Source organism: Amyelois transitella, chromosome 7 (assembly GCF_032362555.1).
Source record: "Amyelois transitella isolate CPQ chromosome 7, ilAmyTran1.1, whole genome shotgun sequence".
NCBI lineage: Eukaryota > Metazoa > Arthropoda > Insecta > Lepidoptera > Pyralidae > Amyelois > Amyelois transitella.
In genome coordinates, this window is record NC_083510.1 from 11,611,940 (window position 1) to 11,637,759 (window position 25,820).

Genomic DNA, 25,820 nt, shown 5'->3' on the forward strand with positions numbered 1-25,820 from the left:
TACTCTTAAAACGGATCAGTACTTCGTGCCATCTTCCGGAATTCAAAAACGTTAGATCGTAGTGAAAAATAAACGCACCTATGGTACACACCTCGTTGTGTTTGAGAAAATGGTAGATCGAGATATTAATTGTTGTACATACATACATACATACATACGTATCATCACGTCTATATCCCTTGCGGGGAAGACAGAGCCATCAGTCTTGAAAAGACTGAAAGGCCACGTTCAGCTCTTTGGTTAAATGTTAGAATTGAGATTCAAAGAACCCTACGCACCAAATCTTCATAGCTATACTAATATTATAAAGCTGAAGAGTTTGTTTGTTTGTTTGGTTGAACGCACTTATCTCAGGAACTACTGGTTCGAATTGAAAAATTATTTTTGCATTGAATAGACCATTTATTGAGGAAGGCTTTTTTATATAAAATCACGCTGCAACTATAAGGATCAAAGAAATAATGGAATATGTGAAGAAAACGGGGAAAATTATTCATCCTTGAGGGCTTCAATGATGCCCAAAATAACTATTCCACGCGGACGAAGTTGCGGGCAGCTAGTTGTAGATAAAATCGTATGATCGCAAATCCCAACAACAATATGCCTAATATAAGAAAAACCAGACCTGAAATTCCTACCAGCCTTGTCAAATTTATTTCTCCGCACTCCGCACTATCTTCATGTTCATCAGTTAACGTTATTATAGCTATCCGCTATGGAAAAATCTTTGGGAAGTACCATTCGTACACTCGAAGTACCTACTTGTTACTTCCTAAAAGTCACCCACTAGCCCACATTAGTACACGCGACAGTTAGAAATGCAATTAACCTCACGCCGTCCTTTTATGCTGCGGTACAGTTAGTGAGCGATTAGCATTTGTACTGGCAATGAGTTAAAACACTATGGTTTTGTCCTCCGTGATGGGACTGCTAGTGGAAACGCATGTCAATGATGCGTCGCTCATGTTAAGACTAGTAGGGTTGCCAGTAGTGAATATAACGAAAATTTTGGGAGATAGTCGTACCTATATATTGACATAACGTTTTTGGGAATAAAGTCTCTTTGGCTAGGGCTATCCCATTTCACTTGTGTTCGGCTCTCCTCGTTATTCTTCGCCAAACACTTCGGATTTGAGAAGTGTTGTTGAAAATGTAGACTTTCTTCAGGTTGGACTTAGCTTGCAGTTAACGCAAATAAAGCAGTGATCATAGCGATATAAGTGACATTATGCATTGTGAGTAAGGAATATTTATAATAGTATTTTAAGTTGTAAAAATAAATATTTTCATTGCTACACTGCATGGTGTGTACTGATAAATTATGGTTGTCGCTTCTCTTCTAGAAAAGAAAAAAGTCGTGCGAATGTTTGCAGATCATTGATTTTTTTAGTTTCTAGTTAGGTACACCCTATTCTTTATGAGGAAGTATGTCTACAATTACGAAACTTTTCTTCGCAACAAATGAAGGAAATCTACATGGAAAATGAGTTTGACAACCGCATTTGCCATTCAGTCTAGACAGTCGTCGTTTAAAGCTAGTTAGTGCCTTAGTTAGGTACTAGGAATTTCTAGAATTTGCGTCTTATGACAACGCTAAGCGTCTTCGCGCTACAAACAAAGAATCGTATGATCGTGCCAGCTTTATAACCGAAGTACACAAAAACGATGTAGGACGTAAACAATGTGTTGTTATGTTATGCGTGGACAAGTTTCAATGTTGTACAAAATGGGAAGAATTCTTGTTAGTTTAATATATGCACGCTTTTGTGTTGAATGCTAGACATTTGTGGTGAGCCAAATGTTGCCATTTATTTATTACTTACGCTTTTTGGTAGTAGACGCCACAAAAGTGTAGCACGATTGAGACCACGTAGTCACAAAAATTGTAATCTCATTTTTACGAATAGGAGCTAGATTTTGAGATGACTGACAAGCATCTTTCTGCAATAGTGTTTTGAAGAAAGAGATAGATTTTATTAAGGAACGAAAATTAAATATTTTCTTCGTTTTGGTATTCTAAAAAAGATTCAACTGTACGTTTAAAATTTGCACACACATAAAGATAAATCATGATAATGAAGCATAACAATAAATACTAATAACAAAATTATTTTTATTAAAATGTTTAAACATTTACCATTGATGCATTAGAACTGTGTGACCCGTTCAAAGACATCGAGGTCAGTCGAGGTTTCGTTTCTTTGTTTGTGTTTGTCTTATGTAATGTTTGTTTCCATACATTGCCTTAGCATATTCCGTATACTCTCACTATGTGTGGTCGGTTCTTGTTAGATATGCAAATAGTTAAAAATAATCCGTATGCATTCTCGCTATTAAAATTGAGCCGTTAGTGAAACGAGTATCGAATTTCATGGCGTGTGACAATCTGCTTACGTTGACATTGCTTTTAGATTTATTATTGTTGGCCGGCACGGATACATTGTCAACTTGCATTCTTGTGAGCTTAGAAGGAGATGGAGATTATTGGGCTTCGATTCTCTAGATTCCATCGTTACAAAATGTTACAAAATCTTTACAAAATTCAAAACTACGAATCTTTTGATACCTATTGTGTCATACTTTTGAATATTGGAAGTTTAAATGATACAAATTACTAATTTAACGTACATGCTATTTCAAGATCTTTCGTTAATTGTGAGTGGAAAGAGGCTCTAAATTTACAAATAATCGAATAAGGTCTACGTCTTTATGAGTAGATGATAAAATCTTCCACAAACTGATTCTATATTTTTGAGCTCTTCACAAGTTCTCTAATTTTGTTCATCTGCTCATGGTTCTTTTTTTTCTGAAACTTTGCAAAGTCCATTCAGTAGGCAGCTCCCAATTTCGCGTGAGGTTTTGGCGCGTGCTAGCGGCGAACCGCTCTGCATCTTAGATGCCTGCATGATACACGGGCGTTGTATCAATATTGAATGAATTTTGTTTATGTTAAAATTTTGCTAAGTCTATTCAGTAGCCAACTCATAGGCTCACATGAGGTTCGGCGCGTGCCGCCGGCGAATCGCTCTGCATCTGAGATGCTTACATGATATACAGACACCGGCGTTGTATCAATCTTCCGAGCTGGACGTTATCTGAGATCGCCGCCCACACGTTGCGTGGAAAGGGCTTTCGTCAATCACTCGACGTGAATCACTTTCGGAGTATTGCAGAGTGTGATCATTCATCCATTGCTTTTTGTCCACTTGGTTTTGTTCATTACTGCATTATGGTACTAATTATGTAATTGTTAATCCAGGTAGTAAAGTGCCGTACCACCAAAGAGAGTTTTGAGTTAGGTATAAGTACCAACCAAATCATTATCTGACAAGCTTTTACATTGTAAAGAGGAATCTTACCCATGCAATATTGGTAAGGTTTCTCAGCAAAGTTTCGGAAGTCGAACGGACTCACTTATTGTTATAAACTGACTTACCCACTCTGGATCGTGGTCATAGGCGGACCTTGCTTTGTTTCTAAACAGGTCAGGTCAGGACGCAACTGGGACTATCGCTAGAAGAAGATGATGATTATGACGGCCATTTTTGAGCAAGTCAGGTGCGTCTGTCTAATAGTTGATCATTTGATCAATTCTCTTATCACTTCGTTTAATTTTTCTTATACCGTTATTCATTATTATCTCATCAGCATCGCTACTATCGCTCTCCGATCAATCAGCACATTTCGAGAACTTAATTAGTCAGCAGACGAAAGTATAACTTGTCATCGAGGTATGCAAATCGCCGGCGGCTGTCTGCATGTTACATTTTATTGCGGCCCTAATGAAGCGCACCTATTCAATGTCTCGGTCACAGCTTGATCAGTGATGTCTATAGATAGGTCGGGGTGTTTCAAAAGGGAAATAAGAGTCCCAAAATTAGGCCCTCATTTCGATTTCTAATAGTCTAAATGGGATCATTTTGGGGTGTCCTTATATGGCGAAAAGATTTGAATTGCTGTTCTCGTTAAATCTCTCAAGCCGGTCCGTTTAGTCGATTAACATAAGGTCCACTACTCTAACACCATAATTATTTACTTACAATTATTGAGTATATCACAACTTATGTTGCATTGAAGTCACAAAGTGTATTTGAAAAAATAAATATGATCCTTGTAGGATAATATTTTTCCTCATTAAACAGCTTAGGTCTCAATTCTGTAATTCTGCAGTGGGAAGGGTTTTTTTTGCAAAAAAATTCCCGACTGCCTTCCGGTAAACTACAGAGAAATCTAAATTTAACAAACGAATCTTATTTATCGTTAAGCTAATCTTTTCTTTCTTACGGCCTCATCTATAGACAGATTGGTCTTAATGAAACTCAAACGTCGCGCGTTCAAGTTAACTGTTCATTTTATTGTAATGGTCTCGTATTGCGTGTTTTTATAGTATCGCACGGCTTACAAACATGGTTATTTGCTTCATATTGTTATGATATTCACTAAGGTTACAACAGACGCCCACTACACATAGACGCATGATAATGATCTTGAATGGAGCGTAGGTCGCGTTTATTGGCTATTGCTGTGTACACATCAGCTTTAAATGTATAGTAAATAGGCAAGTATTTATAGAATTATGGTAATTTTGCTTCTAAATATTTGTTTGAGTAAGCAGTTATGTTAGTATCATTTACTGCTGTGTAGTGGCTGAGATTTAGATATTTTCGACGCTTGTATTGTAATTTTCTTTTAGGTCTTTGACGTTTGATTGCTATTCGGTAAATAATATTAGTCCTTCGTAAACTTTCAAATGAGATTTTGCCTGTCGTAATAACTTGTGAATATAAGCAATCCCTATTTTCTAATTTGATTGAAAAATAAAAAATATTTTTGTCGCTTTGATAAGTATTTTTTTTTATCATAGCGATAAATTCTTAATGAATTCACAGCACGCTATGGAAAAAATGAATTTTATAATAACCACGGCTGATTTAATTAGATCTTATATTTAAGAGACGAGAAGGCCTTAGAAGAAGGTCATTAAATCTTAAGAAAGTAGGTACTTAAACATTTTAAATGAAAAATCAATTATTAATCATTGACGCCCTTTGGCGTGGCCTTTGTACATTTTTTTTTGTGCAATAAAGTTTTAAATAAATAAAATTAAAAAATCATCATAATGGCGGCTCAAACGGCACGCGATCACAATACTTAAGGTTGGCTGGAAGAGACCCCACTTAGGGATAAGCCCGCCTTTGTACTGTACTGTTTTATATTTGTAATGTGGAGTACATTTAGTAAACAATAAAGCGTTTACTTACTTAAAAATATACCCAATTATAAAATAGCATAGTTTTTACGATGGCGCGTGCGCAATATTTCTCGTATTCATTTAGCCGGCGTATCTATTATATAGTGTGCCAAGGAAAATGGCAAAGGTGCGGTGTTAAAAGCGAATCGTGTGCGCATAACGAGCGGGCGGTAACAGGACGGTGATAAGACATGGATTCTGCGATTAACCGACTACAGTCTTGGGCAATTAGCTAGCTTTATTGGTTTCGTATAGTCCAAATCTACATACGTAAATATGGTCACGTCTATATCTCTTGCGGGGTAGCCAACAGCCTAGAAAAGACTGAATGGCCACGTTTAGCTATTTGGCTTTAAGATAGAATTGTATTTAGATAGTGTCATTTATTTACTCTTTTAACACACTCCATGATAAAGAAAGATATCATACTTACTCTATGAGATATTCACTATGGTAACGGTTGCAATGATGAACATAATAGGGTACCGGACAACTTTTCAGATTGTGGTTAAAAATAATCTTTATTTATTTATATATCCATAAAAAATATTATTTTAAATAAATAAATCTTTTGGAGTATTTAAAAACGTCAAAAACGTAATTTATTTAAAATTGCCGCGAAAACAGCACTTTACGTCAATTCAGATCGCGTGACGTCATATGTTTGGAAAACAAACTACAAGCCCTATTCCAAGTGATCAGTGCTTGGATAATTTAAGTATTTTCTCGCAGATCTAGAAACATGCAAAACCCATAAATATCTAACCTTTAAAATCATAGAAAAAAAACATATGTGAAAATAACTTTGTAAACAATGAAACTAGTTTTAGGTTATGTTTTCGTTTGTTATTTCTTCAATCATTTCTGTTGTTAAGATAAACAAAAAGAGGTTGAAATACTTACACAAATGTTTTCACATTGCTAAATTCAGCAAAATAAAAGTCGGTATTAGTGGCAAAGAAACTGCCGACCATGAAAATATCAATCTTTTGGGAGATTTCTATTGTCGGCTTGTAACCTTGTTCCATGATAAAAGCTTGATAGGCGGCTTCAAGCACTTGCGACAACTTCTGTTATGAGTAAAGTCCTTCAATTCGTAACTAATTACAATTATTTTTTTTTAGAAAAATGCAAATAAATCGTAGAATAACTCGAAATAACATACAAAGCAGTGGTGTTTATTTATCACTCATTACGTATGACGTCACCCACTGTGATTGGTGTTTGGGTTCTTACGCTGCACAGATAAAAAATATTGGATTTTTGCAACTTTATTTATTGTTTTAAAATTATAAATCATTGTTATTTCTTAAAAATCTTTATTAAGTGATGTTCTTCTATAACAAACTTTATTTTAAAACACAACATAGATTTTTTTTCGATTACTGTCCGGTACCCTATTGTAAATAAATGATTCATATTGTGCAAAGCATTAAAATGATTTATTTAAAAGACTAGCTGTGCCCGCGACTTCGTCCGCGTGGAATAGTTATTTTGGGCATCATTGAAGGATGAATAATTTAACCCGTTTTTTTTTTCACATTTTCCATTATTTCTTCGCTCCTTATAGTTGCAGCGTAATGTACCTAATATAGCCTAAAGTCTTCCTCGTTAAATGGTCTATTCAACGCAAAATAAATAATTTTTCAATTCGAACCAGTAGTTCTGAGATTAGCGCGTAACAAACAAACTCTTCAGCATTATAATATAAGTATAAATGTGCAAACAACATTAAAATGTTTTATTTAACACATAGAATCGTATGGTATATTTCAATACAATTTAGCTTGTGTACGGCGTCCAATCAAAAAAACGTTTCGTATATTCGTCTCATTTATCATAACAGTAAAGTGATCGTATGAAGACCACCTTGGAACAGTCTGATCGTGTTCCAGCCACTTGAGATGACGAGCAGTATACGCACTTCCTGCAGGCACAGATGTTACGCAAATAGGAACGTACTGATTTCTCAGTGAACACGGACAGTCGTCTGTATATCAAGCTATCCTGTTTAATACGGGTGGTAAGGTTGGTTTGGGTAGGTTGATATGCTTTTGACTGTACGTAGGTATACGCATAACCAAGAGTAGGTTTTTCTCAGAAGAAAAAAAAGGCTTTTATTTATTCTGACAAAAACAGAATCTGACGAAGGTGTCCTTATACCGAGGCGAGCGCCATTGGTCAAATGGTTACAGTGTTTGAATAAAAAATCGTAATGCTCTGGGTGGTATACAAAACTTACCACGGCCATGTTACAATTATTTTTTTCTAAGTTATGATATAAAGACGTTGTCTTTGCCTACCTCTCCAGAAAAAAAAAAGAAAAAAATATACATACGTAAATCCGGCGTGATTTTATGTAGTATGCATAGGTATTATGGTAAGTTTGATTTATAAACGATATTTTTTAACAAAATGTCGGCCCAATCTCATTATTTATCCTTCTTACTCTCTTACAAAAATCAGTATTGTCTGAATACTGCTTATGTTCAATTCCTTCAAACATGTTGTCACATATCCATCATTTTGTGAAACAAATAGGAATCACAATTCTATCATCGAGCCAAACAGCTGAATGTCAGTCCTTTCAAGACTCTTGGCTCTGTCTACCCCGCAAGGGATATAGACGTGATTATATAGTAGAATAGAATAGATTTATTTTCAAAATTGGATACAATGTGTCCCTTATTGACGTCACATCACATAAATCTAATTATAACTACTACCGCTTCCAAAGCGCATGTGTAGAAGAAGCGGCGGAACAAACTACACTGCAGCATTTTCATCGGACGTCAATTTGTAAATGTAAATAGGAACACAGACAGGGTCACGATCCGTAGAATAGGACCGCGGGATCGAATACGATCGATGATCGCGGTCGTCATTCGCCAACCAATCTCACAAGTTTGTAACGCTGATTGAGAGAGAGAGAGAGTACCGTTGGCAAAATATTTGGTCTACGTAGACAAATTGATGTATTGGTGTGTTTAAAAAATCTACGTATAGTTTGTATTTTTCAGGCATACACCTGTAAAAACTCTTTGGAAAACTAGTGTGACTTCGAAAAAAACTTGTTTCGCTTCGTCTACATTCATTACTCTATTCGTGCAGCTCGTCGGTTACGGTATACTCTTGACCTGACCTTTTGCCAATACGTACATACATACATACATATGATTACGTCTACATCCCTTGCGGGGTAGACGGAGCCAACAGTCTCAAAAGACTGATAGGCCACGTTCAGCTGTTCGGCCCAATGATAGAATTGAGATTCAAATAGTGACAGGTTGCTAGCCTGCCGCCTAAAAGAAGAATCCAAAGACATCCATGGGAAACATATGTATATAGTGGTTCTATTTTTTTTCCTATTGGTGCCGGGAACCACACGGCATTTGATCAAGGAATCCTCTCTTTTTTCGGTTTCCTCAAGTAAACAGCGAAATATTTATTTATTTTCAATTCGATTAAATATGTTACAGTCACTAAATGGTTCATAGTATCTGTAAAACAACAGCTGAAATTTTAGGTTTTACATCCACAACAATATTTCTCTTAATTTAGTTTGAAACCGACGAGCTTACATGAAGAGAGCTATGAATGTGGATGAAGCGAAAGAAATGTGCAGGGATCGTGGCAAATGGAAAGATGTGGTCTCTGCCTACCCCTCCGTGAAAGAGCCATGATTTAATGTATTAAGTTTGCCATCAACCCGGAAAACATAAATTTGCTTAGCTGCCAATCGGGTTGTTCATTACCAACTCATCCATATAAAGTCGCACAAAATTACACACACACACATATCAACACGTCATTATCCCTTGTGGGGTAGAGGGGTAGACAGAGCCAACAGTCTTGAAAAGACTGATAGGCCACGTTCAGCTGTTTGGCTTAATGATAGAATTGAGATTCAAATAGTGACAGGTTGCTAGCCGATCGCCTAAAAAAAGAATCCCGAGTTAAATTAAAAATATACCAAAATTACCCTACATTTAAGTCCGAAAATAGGAGCTACTACACTAGCTTGGATACCCTTTCGTGTATTGCTGACTGTACAATGTAACTTCGCCGACCACAATTTGCTATGCCGAAAATAGTAAAACGTCAGCTTCAATTTATGATCGTCGCTGGTTGGTCCTTTTTATTTTTCCCACGTTGGGAGCCATAACTCGTGAATAGGACATTGGATGATAGTGAGTCATGGTTTATGAATGCGGCGAGGGTTTATTTTATGCTTATCGAAATTGCATCTCATCATGAGTTTAATGTATACTTATTACCGTCTGTGTCACTAATATACAAAGATGAAGAGCGTGTGCCGTGTGGTTCCTGGGGCACCAATAAAAAAAGAATAGGACCACTCCGTCTCATTCCCATGGATGTCGTAAAAGGCGATTAAGGGATAGGCTCATAAACTTGGGATTTTTTCTCTTTTATTCGATGGGCTAGCAACCTATCACTATTTAAATTTCAATTCTATCACTAAGCCAAATAACTGAAAGTGGCCTATCGGTCTTTTCAAGGTTGTTGGTTCTGTTTACCCCGCAAGGGATATAGACAGAGCCAACAGTCTTGAAGAGACTGATAGGCCTCGTTCAGCTGTTTGGCTTTACGATACAATTGAGATTCAAATAGTGACAGGTTGTCTAAAACAATAATCCAAAGTTTATAAGTCTATCCCTTACTCGCCTCTTACGATATCCGTGAGAAATCAGACGGAGTGGTTCTATTCTTTTTTATATTGGTGCCGGGAACCACGCTATAGTTTCACTATCAATTTAATCAATATAATACGTACTCGATACGTTGATGTCAAAAGCGCTCATAAAATAAATTGCCAGTAATTAAACGCCAGGCGCACCATCTTTTAACTCAATGGACGTAATCCGGGTTAACGCCAGGGCAATATAAACGGCGCGTGCGCGCGTCACCATCCGTCCAGTTTAACTTGGATTTACGATCCGTGATCCTAGATTAGATCGTGTCAAATGTGAGCCAGTTAGCTCTGTTGATGCATGACGGTTTTGTTCTGTTGACACTTTTTGTTTGCCCCTACTGTTGACGTATTTAGTATGAAATAATAAGTAATTGAAATAAATTTCAAAACGTCAAGACATGTCATGGTCATGTCGAGAGGATGAATGAAAGCAGGTTGACTAAGCAAATATACAAAAGAAAGTGTGAATGGGACTGTTGGAGTGGGAAGACCTAGGCGAGACGAGACGTGGCAAGTGGAAAAATGTGGTCTCTGACTACCCTTCCGGGGGAAAGAGGCGTGATTTATGTATGTATGTTGATATTAAATATTGTATTTTGTTCACTGAAAATAACTAGGCTAGGAATAAATGAAAATATTAAATATATGATTATGTATAGAAAATATTAATTATTTTTAATAAACTATTGATTTATAATTAGTTGGTAACCCAAATGTACCGAATTTCCTGTATACTCACATGTATATCCAATCGAATCATTATTCAATAAGTTATTGGATAAATCTACCGAAACACTTCATACTATCGCATTTCACTACACTGGGTATTAAATCCCTATAACATCGTATCAAATATAAGTGACAGCGGGAAGAAACCAATCATACCCGTATACCAGATTTTTGTTGAAACCCATCCTCAAATTTGCGATTACAGAAATATGACACGTTGATTGGTGTCCCATTAAGCTACTTTACTCAAAATTTTTCGCCATATGTAGTAATATGATATTGTTTTTGTTCGTCCGATTGACCTACTTCTCCGTTGTTACAGGCTGAGCTGGTGGACATGAGGGCGGAACTGGTGCAAGCGAGGGTCAATAACGCTGGTATGTATTCTTTTTTCTTTTACTTTTGTTCTAACTTCTACCTGAGACGGTTGGTAGACTTTACATACATATAATTACGTAGAGAGAGCCAAGGCCATATCTTTTGTTAAACTAGATGTGACCGCGACTTCGTCCGCGTGGAATACTTATTTTGGGCATCATTGAAGCCCTCAAGGATTTGAAGAATTTTCGACAGCTGCAGTTTGGTGCCGCGACAGCTTGCAGTTGGATGGTCGACAGCAAAATGTTGTTCGTGTGAATGGTGCCTATCTCTGAAAGAAACTTTGGTTTTGGATTAAACAATTTGCGACAAGCCGTCCGGGTTGACTCGTGTTTCACAGATTTCCAAATATATGATGTAGGTTGGGGGAAAATGTCGATTATCTAATTAGCATGCCTCCGCTAACGGTTCGAATAAACGAACCGGCGTGATCTAGTTGTGATACTTTCAGTGAGATAATAGGTTTTATTTGTTAAAAATATTTGAGGAACGGAGAGTGAAAGAAGTCTTCACTTTTTCATTATATGAAGTACTGTATAGGATGTAGTATGAACGAACATGTAATAGTAAATGGCTTAGAAAAAATTGTCCTCCCACTTATGTCTCAAATATTTTCTATTTCACTTCTCAATCAGTAGAATCGCTCCGAACCCAAACCACTTTTACTGTCTAATATTAAAGGTCCTGGTTTAAATCCACCGTTTAGATATTATGTAGTTAAATCAATATACGCCAAGTTTCACTGAAAAAAGAATTAGCATGTAGGTGATCTTATGGTCTATTTATTTGTAAACCTGAGGGTTTAGTGCGGGTTTTACCCGATCACACGCGTCGAGCAAGTATTATGGCGGCGCTGATCAAATCACATACAAATTCGCAATTACTTGCTCGACGCGTTTGATGGAGTAAAACTCGCACTAACCTCTCTTATCATTATTTATTTACACACCTCTAAGGTTCATTTCATTCCACCTTACAAGACGGTTTTACACAGCTTTCGTCTTAATTTTACATAAAATCCATTAATTTTTATCTATCTTTAATCCAGGCGCCTGCGAGGACGGTGAAGACTCAATAGTTTCCGTGAACGAAGCAGGCCGCGCGCGCGCAGAGGCCGCGCAATTGGCGAGAGAAAATGCTGCGCTGAGGGAGACTGTGCTGGCACTGCATTCTGAACTGTTTGGAGCCAGGTATGCTTTATACCCTCAAAAAGGTCTAATACTTTTAAGTATCCGCCATAGATATAAAAAAATATACTTATTCTGGTTGAGCTGGGCTTTGGAAGTATATCATCTATATAACACTACTTATTGAGAGTGAATGTATCTTTGAGATAGTGTACATATAACTTAAGTCTTACTCTTACTTTGGGGTCAGCGCGATCGGTGTGATTTGTCAAAAAAATTGATATCTTCACACCTGATGATTGTCTCATATTAAGCCGTAAAGTGAAAAAACTGCTTTACAATGTAACATAATTTACTAGCACTGACATTGAATGCCTTTCTTACGAACTTCCTGAATCATTTTAAAATTTCAGCTACATCCACTCAGTTACATGAGTTTGTTTACAGGTTAGCCACAAAGTACCTGGACAAGGAGTTGGCTGGCAGGATCCAGCAGTTGCAACTGCTGGGGAGGGATATGCGGCCTGAACTCAGGGATAGCTTGTGGGCGCAGGTGGGTTCGTGAGAAATCATTAGTTTGATTAAGTATGTTTTCATTTGTGGATGAAACATTGCGTTTTTGATTTAGTAAATTGATAAATAAAAGAGCTCTTAAGTACCTACTTTCAGTTCTTTTCGTTAGTACTTTTACTTTTTTAAGTATCATTAGAAATTCTGCCAAAAAAATTCAAAATGGCAATAGGTCTTGGGTGCTGTACGTAGCCATGGATGAATTATTAGTGTTGTTTTTTTGTCTGTTGTACATTTCAAAACATGTACTAATTGTGTATGCTATTTTCGGGACCATCCAATATTTTATTTGTTTTAATGTATGTTACAACGTTATTATCTGGTTTCATTATCACTGAACTATTTGCTCCTCTATCTACCAAAAATCAGCAGTCAGTCTTGCAGTTGAATTTGGGAGATTTGAAGATAAAACAAAGCACAGAAATTAATTTTATTTTCTAGGAATTGTTCTTCTTTCTGCATATTTTTATAATTCTTCCAGGAACTAGATTTTTGTATAATATTTGTGGTAGTATTTAAAGACGACATGACCTGATAGTCTGGTGGCGGGCAGGTGGAGGCGGAGATCCTGCTGCAGCGCCACAAGACGCTGGTGCGCGTGTGCCGCGGGCCGCGCGCGCGCCCCGCGCCCGCCGCGCGCGCGCGCTCGCGCACCGTGCGCGTGCGCCGCTCGCCGCACCTCGGCCTCGGCATCTCTGTCACGGTCAGACACATTATATTGTCTTTACAGACTGTACGAGCTTTAGTGGAATGTACAATAAACACTTAAGAAGACAGAAGGAGAACAGAGGAGAGAGATAATCGATGAAGAGCACTATATTTTTTGAAGTCTAATAAAAATATTGCTCACCAAAACAAGTCATGGCAACCGTTGCTATGGCATACATATGCATATGTATGCCAGCCGGCTTTGCCTCTTAATATTTATATAATAAAGAAAGTGCCTGCACAGATATAAGATAGATGTGCATCAATACTAGCCTGGATCAGTAAGTTGAGTTCAAACATTTACAGGTAATAACAACACGCTAAACAACCAGGAATTTGACCACAGAAAAATTTCAGAATAAAAAAAACTATTCAAATTCTAAGCCTTATCTTCAAATACGCACAAAACTAGATACTATATATATATTTCAAAATATTATCCATTTGCTTTGTACAATTAAATAAACTTTATATAACTATTTTTTTAATTTTCAGGGCGGCCGCGAACACGGCGTACCTATTCTCATATCGGAGCTGGAAGCCGGCGGGCCCGCCGCCTTGACCAGGGAGCTGTACGTCGGCGACGCCATACTGGCCATCAACGATGTCGACCTCACACAGGTTACTTAGTTTATTTATTTACCAGCTGTGCCCGCAACTTCGTCCGCGTGGAATAGTTATTTTGGGCATCATTGAAGCCCTCAAGGATGAATAATTTTCCCCGTTTTTTTTTCACATATTCCATTATTTCTTTGCTCCTTATAGTTGCAGCGTGATGTCGTATAGCCTAAAGGGCACTATTTATTTCCAGAGAAATTACTTCCAGCAGGCCCACGACAGGAAAGTGTAAAGAAATGCATTGGCTTGTGTATATAATAATTAAGATATAACATACATACATACATATGGTCACGTCTATATCCCTAGCGGGGTAGACAGAGCCACCAGTCTTGAAAAGTCTAATAGGCCACGTTCAGCTTTTTGGCTTGATGATAAAATTTAAATTCAAATAGTGACAGGTTGCTAACCCATCACCGAAAAGAAGAATTATTTTTGTATAATGTTTGTAATTAAGAGGCATTGCCAACATATTATGTATGTACAGGAGAAGCGTAAATTGGAACGTGGAACGGATCTAGACGAACGTACCTTTATCAAATCGATGTTCTGGTGAAAGGTTGGAAGAGGTGGTTTTCGGCGTTAATAGAAGAATGAATAGTACCACTCCATCTCTTTCCTATAGATGTCGTAATAGGCGATTAAGGGATAGGTTTATAAAATTGGGATTCTTCTTTTAGGCGATGGACTAGCAACCTGTCACTATTTTAATCTCAATTCTTTCATCAAGAACAACAGCTGAGAATGGTCAGTCTTTTCCAGAAAGTTGGCTCTGTCTACCCCGCAAGGGATATAGACGTGTTTATATGTATATATGTTGTTTATTTTAAGTTACAATTAACATAGTCACTGGTTTATCGTATTGGTTTTTAAATGTAAAGATAGACTAAGTTTATGGATAAATAAATAAATAAATAATATAATTTTCCAGGCGTGTCACAAGGAAGCCGTGCAGGCCCTGCAGAGCGTGAAGGGCGACTGCGCTCTGTGCGTGCAGTTCATAGCCACAGACGATGAAGATAGACTGTCGGAAGACAATTATAGGTGGGTGGATAGACTAGACAATAAATAATAGTTGATTTTTATTTTTTGATGACGCCTAATTGATAAATAAATAAATATATACGGGACAAATTACACAGATTGAGTTAGCCTCGAAGTAAGTTACTAACTCAACGATACTATATTTTATAATAAATACTTATATAGATAAACCTCCAAGACCCAAAAAGTTAAAACGTTATCTATCAGTCTTTTCAAGATTGTTGGCTCTGTCTACCCCGCAAGGAATATAGATGTGATAATATGTATGTATGTATGTTTTTAATGGTTCCAGCAAAGCCAACAGTCTGGAAAGGACTGATAGGCTCGGCTGTTTGGCTTAATGATAGAATTGAGACTCAAATAGTGACAGGTCGCTAGCCCATCGCCTAAAAGAACAATCCCAAGTTTATAAGCTTATCCCTTAGTTGCCTTTTACGACATCCATGATGGGAAAGAGATGGATTAGTACTATTCTTTTTTTTTATTCGGTGCCGGGTACTACACGGCAAATTTAATTAAAACTAAAAAAAAAACCAAATTTGAAGGAATGGAGCTACAAATTTTCTTAATATTCTTAGGTTGCTAAGTTATAAGCTACCATTCCACATTTTAAGATGTATCCACATTTATTTGGCGAATAAATGAACATGAATGCATAATGTATGTGATATGTATAATGTATGTATGTGTGTGAATATAATTATAATGTATGTGGGCAGGTTCCCCCTGTTCCCGGAGGCGGCGCTGCGCGGGGACGCCACGCCCACCGCGCCGCGCACGCCGGACTACACCAGGTGAATTACTTGTGTCAATTCTATCATTGATCCTAATAGCTAAAAGAGGTAGTCTCTGCCTACCCCTCCGGGAAAGAGGCGTGATTTTATGTATGTATGTATGTATGTATCCTAATAGCTGAATGACGTGGCCATTCAGTCTTTTCCAGACTGTTGGCACTGTCTACCCCGCATGGGATATAGACGGGATTATATGGATGCGTATGGAATAACTTGTGTCAAATGAGAACCGTCTCTGAGCGATCTTCTTCCTATAGTGGCTTCAGTCCCGGTTGCAACCTGAACATACAAATTCAAATTTATACTAATATTATATAGCTGAAGAGTTTGTTTGTTTGAACGCGCTAATCTCAGGAACTGGTTCGAATTGAAAAATTATTTTTGCGTTGACTAGACCATTTATTAATTTGAACGAGCAATATTTGTATATATTAAATAAAATATTTGTACTCCTCCGAAACGGCTTGACCGATTCTCATGAAATTTTGTGAGCATATTGCGTAGGTCTGAATTCTCATTCTCAGCCAACATTTTTTTTAACTACAAATTTATATAGCAAAATAACGTTTGCCGGGACAGCTAGTAAATAAATAATATGTAACGGACATTGTGACACGATAATTTTATATACATATAAGATGTAATTTAATATACGGTTGACTGCAGCTATACTCATTTATTGATTACAGGAACGAATCTGAAGACGGCTCGGGCAGTGAATGCGAATCACCGTACAGGCCGGCGCCTTACCCCGACTACAACTCTATCAATAACAATCTAGCAATATTGGACATGGATGATGATTCCATCAAAATTGAGGCGAGACTTGAGGTATGACTTGCCATCTATTGTTTTTTTTTATTAGCGTTAAGCCTAACGGCTGAACGTGGCCTGTCTGTCTTTCAAGACTGCCGGCTCTGTATACCTCGCAAGGACTGTAGACGTGATTATATGAATGAATGAATTTGAGAAAATTGCCTGTACAGTCTCTATTTGCTATAATAATTGCGAAAATTAAATCAGAATATAAGAATCAGAATCAGAATATTTGAATCGTAAGAAAATCAGCTCAAATGTTAGGCTTTCTCAAACGAAATTCAAAAGAGTTCCGTTTTGCTGAAACAAAGATTCTCCTTTTTAATACGTTGGTCAGAAGTAACTTGGAATATGCTAGCTCGGTTTGGAATCCAACATATGCTGTCCACTCTCAGCGAATTGAACAAATCCAGAGAGCTTTTACTAGGCACCTAGCATTCTCGGCACCTAACATCTCTCATCGTTGTCCTTATAATGAGCGGTTGAAGTATTTCGATATGACATCTTTGTACGATCGGCGCAAATTACATGATGTTATATTTCTATATAAAATATTAAATAACTTATTAGATTCCGGGGACATACTATCATCAATAAATATTAAAGCTCCAAGTAGAATGCCGCGTAAACCCATCACCAAACTCCTAGGTGGTCCGGCGCCGTCTAGAACCAATCTGGGTATACACGCTCCTGTTAACCGTATGTGCAATACCGTATATATAATTCTATAAATGGCGACTCGGGGAACTTGGACATATTTGGCGATAGCCTTAATGTCTTTAAACAGAAGTTGCTCAAACATATCAGGGATTGTTAATCACAACTCAAGCATCATACTTTTAAATGTGTTAGTCATTTGATATCTTGGGTAAATGTTGTGTATACCTGTTATTTGTGTTTACTTTGGGACTTATAATTGTGTATCTTTGTTAAGAATGTAGTAAGTAAATACTGTTGGTGTACCTTAATAAATAAATAAAATAACTGTCCTCCTGTTACGCTTTTATTGAAATTTGGTACGGAGATAGAATTGACCCTGAGGAAGAACATAGGCATCGCGAAAAAAGGGGAGGAAAGATTCGTCAGTGATTTTTTACGGCGAACGAAGTCGCGGACTACAGCTTTTTATTATCTTTTGGCAATTGATATTCGTGTATAAACCTGACTAACAAGCAATCCACGATCCATGGTCAAAGGCGCACCCCGGGCTCCTCTCCAGAGTAATGAGGAGGACGTGTATAGTATATATATAGGTGGTATATATATAGTCACATCTAAATTCCTGGCGGGGAGACAGAGCCAGTAGTCATAGACAGGCTAAGTTCAGATGTTTGGTTTGATTATTGAATTGAGATTCCAATAGTGACAATGTACTAACCCAGGGTTCCTCAAACTTTCGCCTCCACGAACCCCTGTTATTTTTTTTTAAGTGATGGCCAACCCCTTACTAACTTATGTACTTACTCCACTTTGAGAAACCCTGACCAACCCAACGCCTAAAAGAAAGAATGCAATGTTTTATTTTCAAAATTGGATACAAGGTATTACTTATTGACGTCACATCACTTAAATTTAATTATAACTATTACCGCTTCCAAAGCGCATGTGTAGAACAAGCGGCGGAACAAACTACACTGCAGCATTTTCATCGGACGTATAAGCCTATGAGCATGCAACCGGAACTAAAGTCATGAAGATGAAGATGTTGCATTGAGTTCTGTTGTATTTTAATAAAAAGAAATATATTTTATAACTTTTATTTGCTTTATTGCACAACAAGAGACAAGATACATTTTTATATTGACAAAACATAAAGTAGTAGTGTTGCCGCATTCTAAAATTCTAATAGAAAAGAAAAAAGTTGTTGCGCACCGAAACCGCTAGGTGACGCTACTTATACATACATACATACCTACATATGATCACGTCTTTATCCCTTACGGGGTAGACAGAGCCAACAGTCTGCTAGGCCACATACACTGTTTGGGTTAATGATAGAATGAGAGCTACTTATACAAGATTATAATATTTTTTTCCGTGTAGATGGTGGAGAACGTCCCCGGCGCGTGCGGGGCGGACGCGACCCACAGCCCGCGCGCCGCCGCCACGCCCGTGCACGCGCGCGCCCGCCAAGGCAGGCGGAGACAGGTGACTGCGGCTAGTTTATGTTCTTGAAGCTTACATACACACATACTTACTTACCAGGACGTCCTTAATTTGATCAAGATACGTTGTCAAAAGTACCCGAAACCGCCGAGCTTGCATGAAGAGAGTTATGAATGTGGATGAAGCGAAGTAAGTGTGCAGAGATCGTGGCAAGTGGAAAAAGGTAGTCTCTGCCTACCCCTCCGGGAAAGAGGCGTGATTTTATGTATGAATGTATGTATACTTACTTACGTGCCGTGCTGTTCCCGGCACCAGTGCAAAAAAGAATAGGACCACTCCATCTCTTTCCTATGGATGTCGTTAAAGGCGACTAAGGGATAGGCTTACAAACTTGGGTTTCTTTTTTTACGGCGATGGGCTAGCAACCTGTCACTATTTGAATCTAATTTAATTGTAAGCCTATTCCTTAGTCGCCTTTTGCGATATCCATGTGAGAGAGAGATAGAATAGTTCTTTTCTTTTTTCTATCGGCGCCGGGTACCATACGGAAACTTTATGATTTAATTCATAAATTTTTTTTAGGTTTGAATCCATCCTCGCCTTTGTTTAAAAATTTTCCATATATAATGTATGGCCTTACAGTCTTTTCAACACTGTTCGGCTCTGTCTACCCCGCATGGATAGCAACCCGTCACTATTTGAATCTCAATGCCATCATAAAGCCACACAGCTGAACGTGGCCTTTAAGTCTTTTAAGTCTGTTAGCTCTGTCTACCCCGCATGGAATATAGACGAGATTGATATATGTATACGTACACTGTAAAAACTATACAATTTGCTCCCACCAAAGGACTGGCGCAGTAAAGGTGCGTACCGCCGCGTCGACTGTGACGAGCACACGCTCACCGACACCACACTCTCGGACACACGTGAGTATGCGCATGCGCATTTTTTTTAATTATTTGTTTTTTTTTTTTATTTAAAGTCAACACGACATGCTCTAAGTAATTGTACATACAACCATTTAGTCACGTCTATATCCCTCGCGGGGTAGACAGAGCTAGCAGGTCTTTCAAGACTGCTAGCTCTGTCTACCCCTCCAAGTGATATAGACGTGATTACATGTATGTATGTATGTTAGTACTATCAGCTTAAAGCTGATTCATGTACATCACCGCACTTGTGTTTTTAAATGTTTGTCCAGTCGAAATAATAATAATTAATTAATAATAATTGATTAATAATAATTTTAAAATACATTTTGAGTACTTATGACTGTAGAGTATAGTGTTCCATATTTGCACTAGACACGGTTTAGCAAAAAGTGAGTTTTTTGGGTGCGCATACACATCTTATTATTTCATTCATTCATTCCGTCATTCATATGTGACCTGGTAACTGCGACCTGGTTTTTGTGCTGTTGACATATGTAGATCATTAAAATTCATTCCAATTTATCATGAACCCACGTACATACATACATCATATCATATACATATAATCACGTGTATTTCTCTTGCGGGGTAAACGGAGCCAACAGACTTGAAAAGACGTATTCATAGGCATTAATGAATATTTCATAAAATGCTCGCGATAAGTTCGTGACAAGTGGAAACATGTTATCTCTGCCTACCCCTCCGGGAAAGAGACGTGATTTTTTGTATGTGTGTATGCAAGCTTATTCTCATCCCATTGTCGATCATGTTTTGTATTTTTCGACACCTCGTGAACATTATTATATTAGCTACTATTTATTAATAAAATAATTTAATTCTTTTTTTAATCATGTCAATACGTCATCAAGTATTGCTAGCTAAGTACGCTAAACTTTATCCAGTTCCGGAGTCACCCCTGTCGCCGGACCTCGAGCTGAACCCGGGACCTGCAACACCGCCGGGGGCCACAATACCTTCGGGACCCATCATACCACCGGGTCCCACGAAATCTTCAGACTTTACAATACCACAAGGCCCTACAATACCTTCAGGTCCAACAATACCAGGCCTTACAATACAGCAAGGTCACACAATACCTTCAGGTCCTACAATACCGAGCGTTACAATACCTTCAGGTCAAACAATACCAGGTCTTACAATTCAACAAGGCCACACAATACCTTCAGGTCCCACAAAACCGAGCCTTACAATACCTTCAGGTCCAACAATACCAGGCCTTACAATACAGCAAGGCCACGCAATACCTTCAGGTCCAACAATACCTGCAGGTCCTACTATACCTTTAGACCCTACGGTACCCACGGCCCGATCGGCCCCAGGGCCCTTTTTGCCCGCAACCCCACTAGTGGAGGTGCCCACTGCCCCACTACTGCCAGACTTGCCCACTCCCACTTTTCCCACGCGAGATAGAAATGAGAAGCCCAAGACCAATGGAGAAGTCAAAGCGGTGAGAAGAGAAAGTAAAGGGTTCAGGTAATGTTGATTTTATATATGAACTAGTTTTCGCCCACCACTCCTCCCGCGTTATAATAAAAAAATGCCGTTCTTCCCATTCAATTCCCGTTGGAATCACTTTAAAAAGTCATTTTTCAAGCCAACAAGTTACATTTAGTTCGTGTGTTTGTGAAGTCGATGCAAACGAACAAACTAGTTTGCCTTCGAAATATATCTATACTAATATTATAAAGCTGATGAGTTTGTTTGTTTGAACGCGCTAATCTCAGGAACTACTACTACTATTCAGGTTGAATAGACCATTTATAAAGGAAGGCTTTAGGCTATATAACATCACGCTGCAACTTTTAGGAGCGAAGAAGTAATGGAAAATGTGAAAAAAAACGGGGAAAATTATTCATCCTTGAGGGCTACATATAATAAATATCATCATTATATTTATTATATGTGTGGTTCCAGGCGCTTTATGAGCACACCGTATCAATGACATGCATGTCTTAAAAGACGACTAAAATATTAGGCTAATAACCTTGGGATTATTCTAGTACGCGATGGGTTAGCAGCCTGTCACTATTTGAATCTCAGTTCTATCATAAAGCCATAGCTGAACGTGGCCTATCAGTCTCTTCAAGGCTGTTACTCGGCAAGGGATATGACTATATGAATGAATGAATGAATGAATATTTGTATCCACTCCAACAGGATAGGGTCCGCCCGCCGCGTGGTCGGCAGCGCCGCGACGCTCAGCAACGGGCAGCACTCGCTGCTCGCCGGCGACGGGGACCCGGACTTCGGCACGCCGGTGTGAACGCGCGCCTAACATTCCATACATCACAAACAACTAGCAGTCCGTTCATCACAATACTTGGTGTGAACGAGTGTTTATCACCTCATACGTTACAAACGCTTGTGTTGACACTACGCGCCTTTTTCTGCACCGGTGTGAAAATGAAAAACGATGGCCAATGTGAATATACGCTTATCACACTATACATTACGATTAGCAGTATGAACACGCGCCTACAATTCCATACGTTACGACCGCCAGTGTGAACGCGGGTTCCTGACTCCATACATTATAACTGCCAATGTGAAGTCTATCTCACACACGTTCAATTTGAATGACAGGTGCTACGCTGTTTGAAGATCTGGCTGATATTTAGATAAATAATAGAAATAAAAATAAGTAGTTTTAACCTTTTTTTTTCAAGGATCTGAGCGTGTTAAAACCAAAGCAAAGGGCGTATAAATATACATTTATAGATAGGTACTGACCGGAAGAGGTGGATAGAGAATAAAATATTAGAATAAATGGATATCCCTTGCATAGGCATGTAACATATGCGTCTTCATTGTCATTTAGAATCAGGTGAGATGGAAGTCAAATGCGTAATCCAATCTATACTAATATTATAAAGCTGAAGAGTTTGTTTGTTTGAACGCGCTTATGCGCTTACGCTTACGCGGAACTACTTGTTCGAATTGAAAAATTCTTTTTGTGTTGAATAGACCATTTATTGAGGAAGGCTTTAGGCTATATAACATCACGATGTAACTATAAGAAGCGAAGAAATAATGGAAAATGTGAATAAAAACGGGGAAAATTATTTATCCATGAGGGCTTCAATGATGCCCAAAATAACTATTCCACGCGGACGGAGTCGCGGGCACTGCTAGTATTGAATAAGAAAGAGAGAAGTAAGACCACAGTCACCCGGCCCAGAGGCTTTATTGCGGAGGGTCCAACTGGAAGGAACACGCCAGGATGAGAGAGAGAGAGATATGTACTGTTAAAAAAGAAAGCCTGAGATCTATTTAAGTGGAATTGTTGACAAAAAAAGTATTTACACATTAAAACCTGTGTTAATTACAATGTGTTAGTAATTTAAAGCGAAGTTTAAACGTATCAAAAAAAAAGACTTATCCATGCCGTACCTACGGTATATGGATCATTTTCTTGATAACTTTTTTTCTTACTTGACTATGGATTTCCATTACTGTATGCAAAATACATACTGTGGTAAGAGTATGTACGTCTTTGCTGTGTCCCATCAATATTTTACTTGCAATTGATAAATATTTCAATATTTTGTTTAAGTCAGTAAAATTGTCGCCTTTCAATTTACAGTTTAATTGTACAGATGCGGTTACTGTTTTTGACTGACTTGAAAAAAGAAAGCAGATGCATAATGCTAGATTATTAGACTAAGAAAAACATCTTAAAATTTTCCAGTACTTGAGTACCGAAACTGCAACCTAAAAAAAAGTACAGGTATTAAGCCATGTATAAAAAGCATAATAAGTTCTCATTGACTTGACAAATTCAAACGCTCAATGCGCAATAATAGAATAGCCCCTTTCTCTTATTGAAGTGTTTTAAAGTTGTAAATTAATTTTATATATTGTAATAGGTACATTAAGTCTATAAGGAAATTTAGAAGGATCTAGTTAGTGTAGTGATTTTAATTGTATCGAAGTACTGTACCGGGTGCAAAGCAAAAGCAAAAAATAAGCTTAACACCGGCTGACGTTAGAATTTAGTATTTATTTCGGCTCGTAGAAGGAGGATTAAATTATGTTGATGTAAAAAAGTTAACATTATAACGCTGTACACATTTAACTTTTTGTCGTCGTAAATATATTTTTATTAATTTTAAATTTAAGATGTAATTAATGCTGTATGTATCGTAAAGGTAGATAATATATTTTATTAGAATAGCCATGTATGTAAATCGAGTCATATTTTTCATATGTAATGAATTTTTGTTTATTTCAAACATTCCTTGCTCACATTTACATTTAGATTAAAAGTAGTTTTAAAAATAGAATCATTGAACTCCTAACTTAAAATAAAATGGATAATTTTCTTGTAATGGAACGTACATAACCTACTTTAAAAATAATCGCGCATCGAAATCAGCTGTTTGTTTTTGGCGCGCAACGCACGTGTTTATAGCTTTTGAAACCGTCAGCGTAGTAACTAGACGGTTTTAATTGAAATCACGATATTAATCTGAAACATATCACACGTTTACAGGCGAGAACGTAACAAACACCTGCGGCTGTCTGGACATCAGCCAAAAATATCTCCGCTCGTCATCTCTTGTGTAGTAGCTCGTCACGTCTAGAATCAGACAAATAGATGCAATCAGAAAAGGATGGTACGACCGTGCCTTGTTTTAAGACTTATTGCTCCTGATTTCTCAAAGTTATTAAATTAAATACTCATCCGCTGGTCAGTTAATATTGGAGAGTAATCTCGTTAGTTTATAAATGAGACTGCAGCGCGACAACAGAAATATAAAATCCATGAACTTCAATCTATTTGCGATCTCTTTTGTTTACCTATAAGATTTCGGGAGGAGTTACGGCTAACTAAATGAATTAGGTTTTATGTGTTTTGACTAGTGAAGCTTTATTTTGGTGAGATTATTTATTAGGTATGAAATCTTTCATTTCATTATTTTGCGTTGGTTCCCAAGTATTCAGCGTTCGTTGTCATTTTTGGCTTAGATATCCAATAAATATTTTAATTATGGCACTGGATTATTTACCGTATACCAACTTCCTTATGAACGTGCCAGCAAATGCGAGAACTGATAGAAAATTGGGTTTTGTATCAATACTCAACAATCTTTTTGATAATTTTTTTTTCTTATTCAGACCATCCCTCCCTCGATATGAGTATTGTAAGATTTGACAATGGACTAAATCAAAACCCCATAAGGGGTTGGAACATAAAATTCGAAATAATATAATAATAATTATAGAAGTGTCTATTGTCTTCATTATTCCTATTGCTATGGGTACGGCAAAGAATGCACGATACCATGAAAAAAAAATTTCAAACTGTTTTTTATGATTTGGAACTTGATTGTTATATTGCAAAATGAACTGTGTCAAATCAAAATGTAATCTTCAAGTCTTTATTTGTTAATCCGGGCCATCTCATCTCCAACACTGTTCCACTTTCTCTACATTCCGCAGTGGGTTCACTGATCATATTTACAGGACAATATGCCTATGTATTTAATTGAATAAATGTATTTGTACTTGTAAAATTGTTTTCATTGATTTCCATAAAGTTCTCCTATTACTGAGAACCGAAGAATTTAAAACGTAAGTAGATAGGTATAGAAATATAATTACGTATTATCCCTTACAGAGCTAACAATCTCACAAAGACTGAAAGGCCACGTTCAGCTGGCTTTAAAAAATATGAAATTGAGATTAAAATACGACGGTTAGCCCATTGCTTAAAAAAGAATCGCAAGTTTTTTAACCCTATCTATTAGTCTCTTTTTACGACATCCATGGGAAAGAGACGAGTGGTCCTATTCTGAAGTGCCAGGAATCACACGGCAGATATGTACGTAAACTAAGGCTTATCCTGAGGTAAGTTAGTCTTCAAGTAATGTCTTAAATGTGTGGGTTTAGTGCATACATTTAAAAATATCTGTCTACTTTCTAAAATATTATCTGCTTGAAACGGAACGTAATGTAATGTTGCCAGTATGTTTTAATTTAAACTGCTATTATAATTTGACTGCCTCT

At 37.5% G+C, this 25,820-nt stretch overlaps 1 protein-coding gene across 2 annotated transcripts in view; it reads left to right on the forward strand.

Annotated features, from left to right (window-relative positions):
- LOC106141103 (protein Shroom2) overlaps positions 1-25,292 on the forward strand; it is a 74,581-nt gene extending 49,289 nt beyond the window's left edge. The window contains exons 3-14 of one of the 2 annotated variants that reach the window (XM_060944975.1): positions 11,017-11,071; positions 12,121-12,262; positions 12,647-12,752; positions 13,308-13,472; positions 13,973-14,098; positions 15,027-15,139; positions 15,859-15,933; positions 16,623-16,764; positions 18,793-18,897; positions 19,706-19,784; positions 20,693-21,284; positions 21,969-25,292. In XM_060944975.1, the coding sequence (XP_060800958.1) occupies positions 11,017-11,071; positions 12,121-12,262; positions 12,647-12,752; positions 13,308-13,472; positions 13,973-14,098; positions 15,027-15,139; positions 15,859-15,933; positions 16,623-16,764; positions 18,793-18,897; positions 19,706-19,784; positions 20,693-21,284; positions 21,969-22,074 (1,806 nt within the window). In that variant the 3' untranslated portion in view covers positions 22,075-25,292. The remainder of the gene's footprint in view (positions 1-11,016; positions 11,072-12,120; positions 12,263-12,646; positions 12,753-13,307; positions 13,473-13,972; positions 14,099-15,026; positions 15,140-15,858; positions 15,934-16,622; positions 16,765-18,792; positions 18,898-19,705; positions 19,785-20,692; positions 21,285-21,968) is intronic. The other variant, XM_060944976.1, reaches the window with a different exon arrangement.
- Positions 25,293-25,820: the final 528 nt, after the last annotated feature.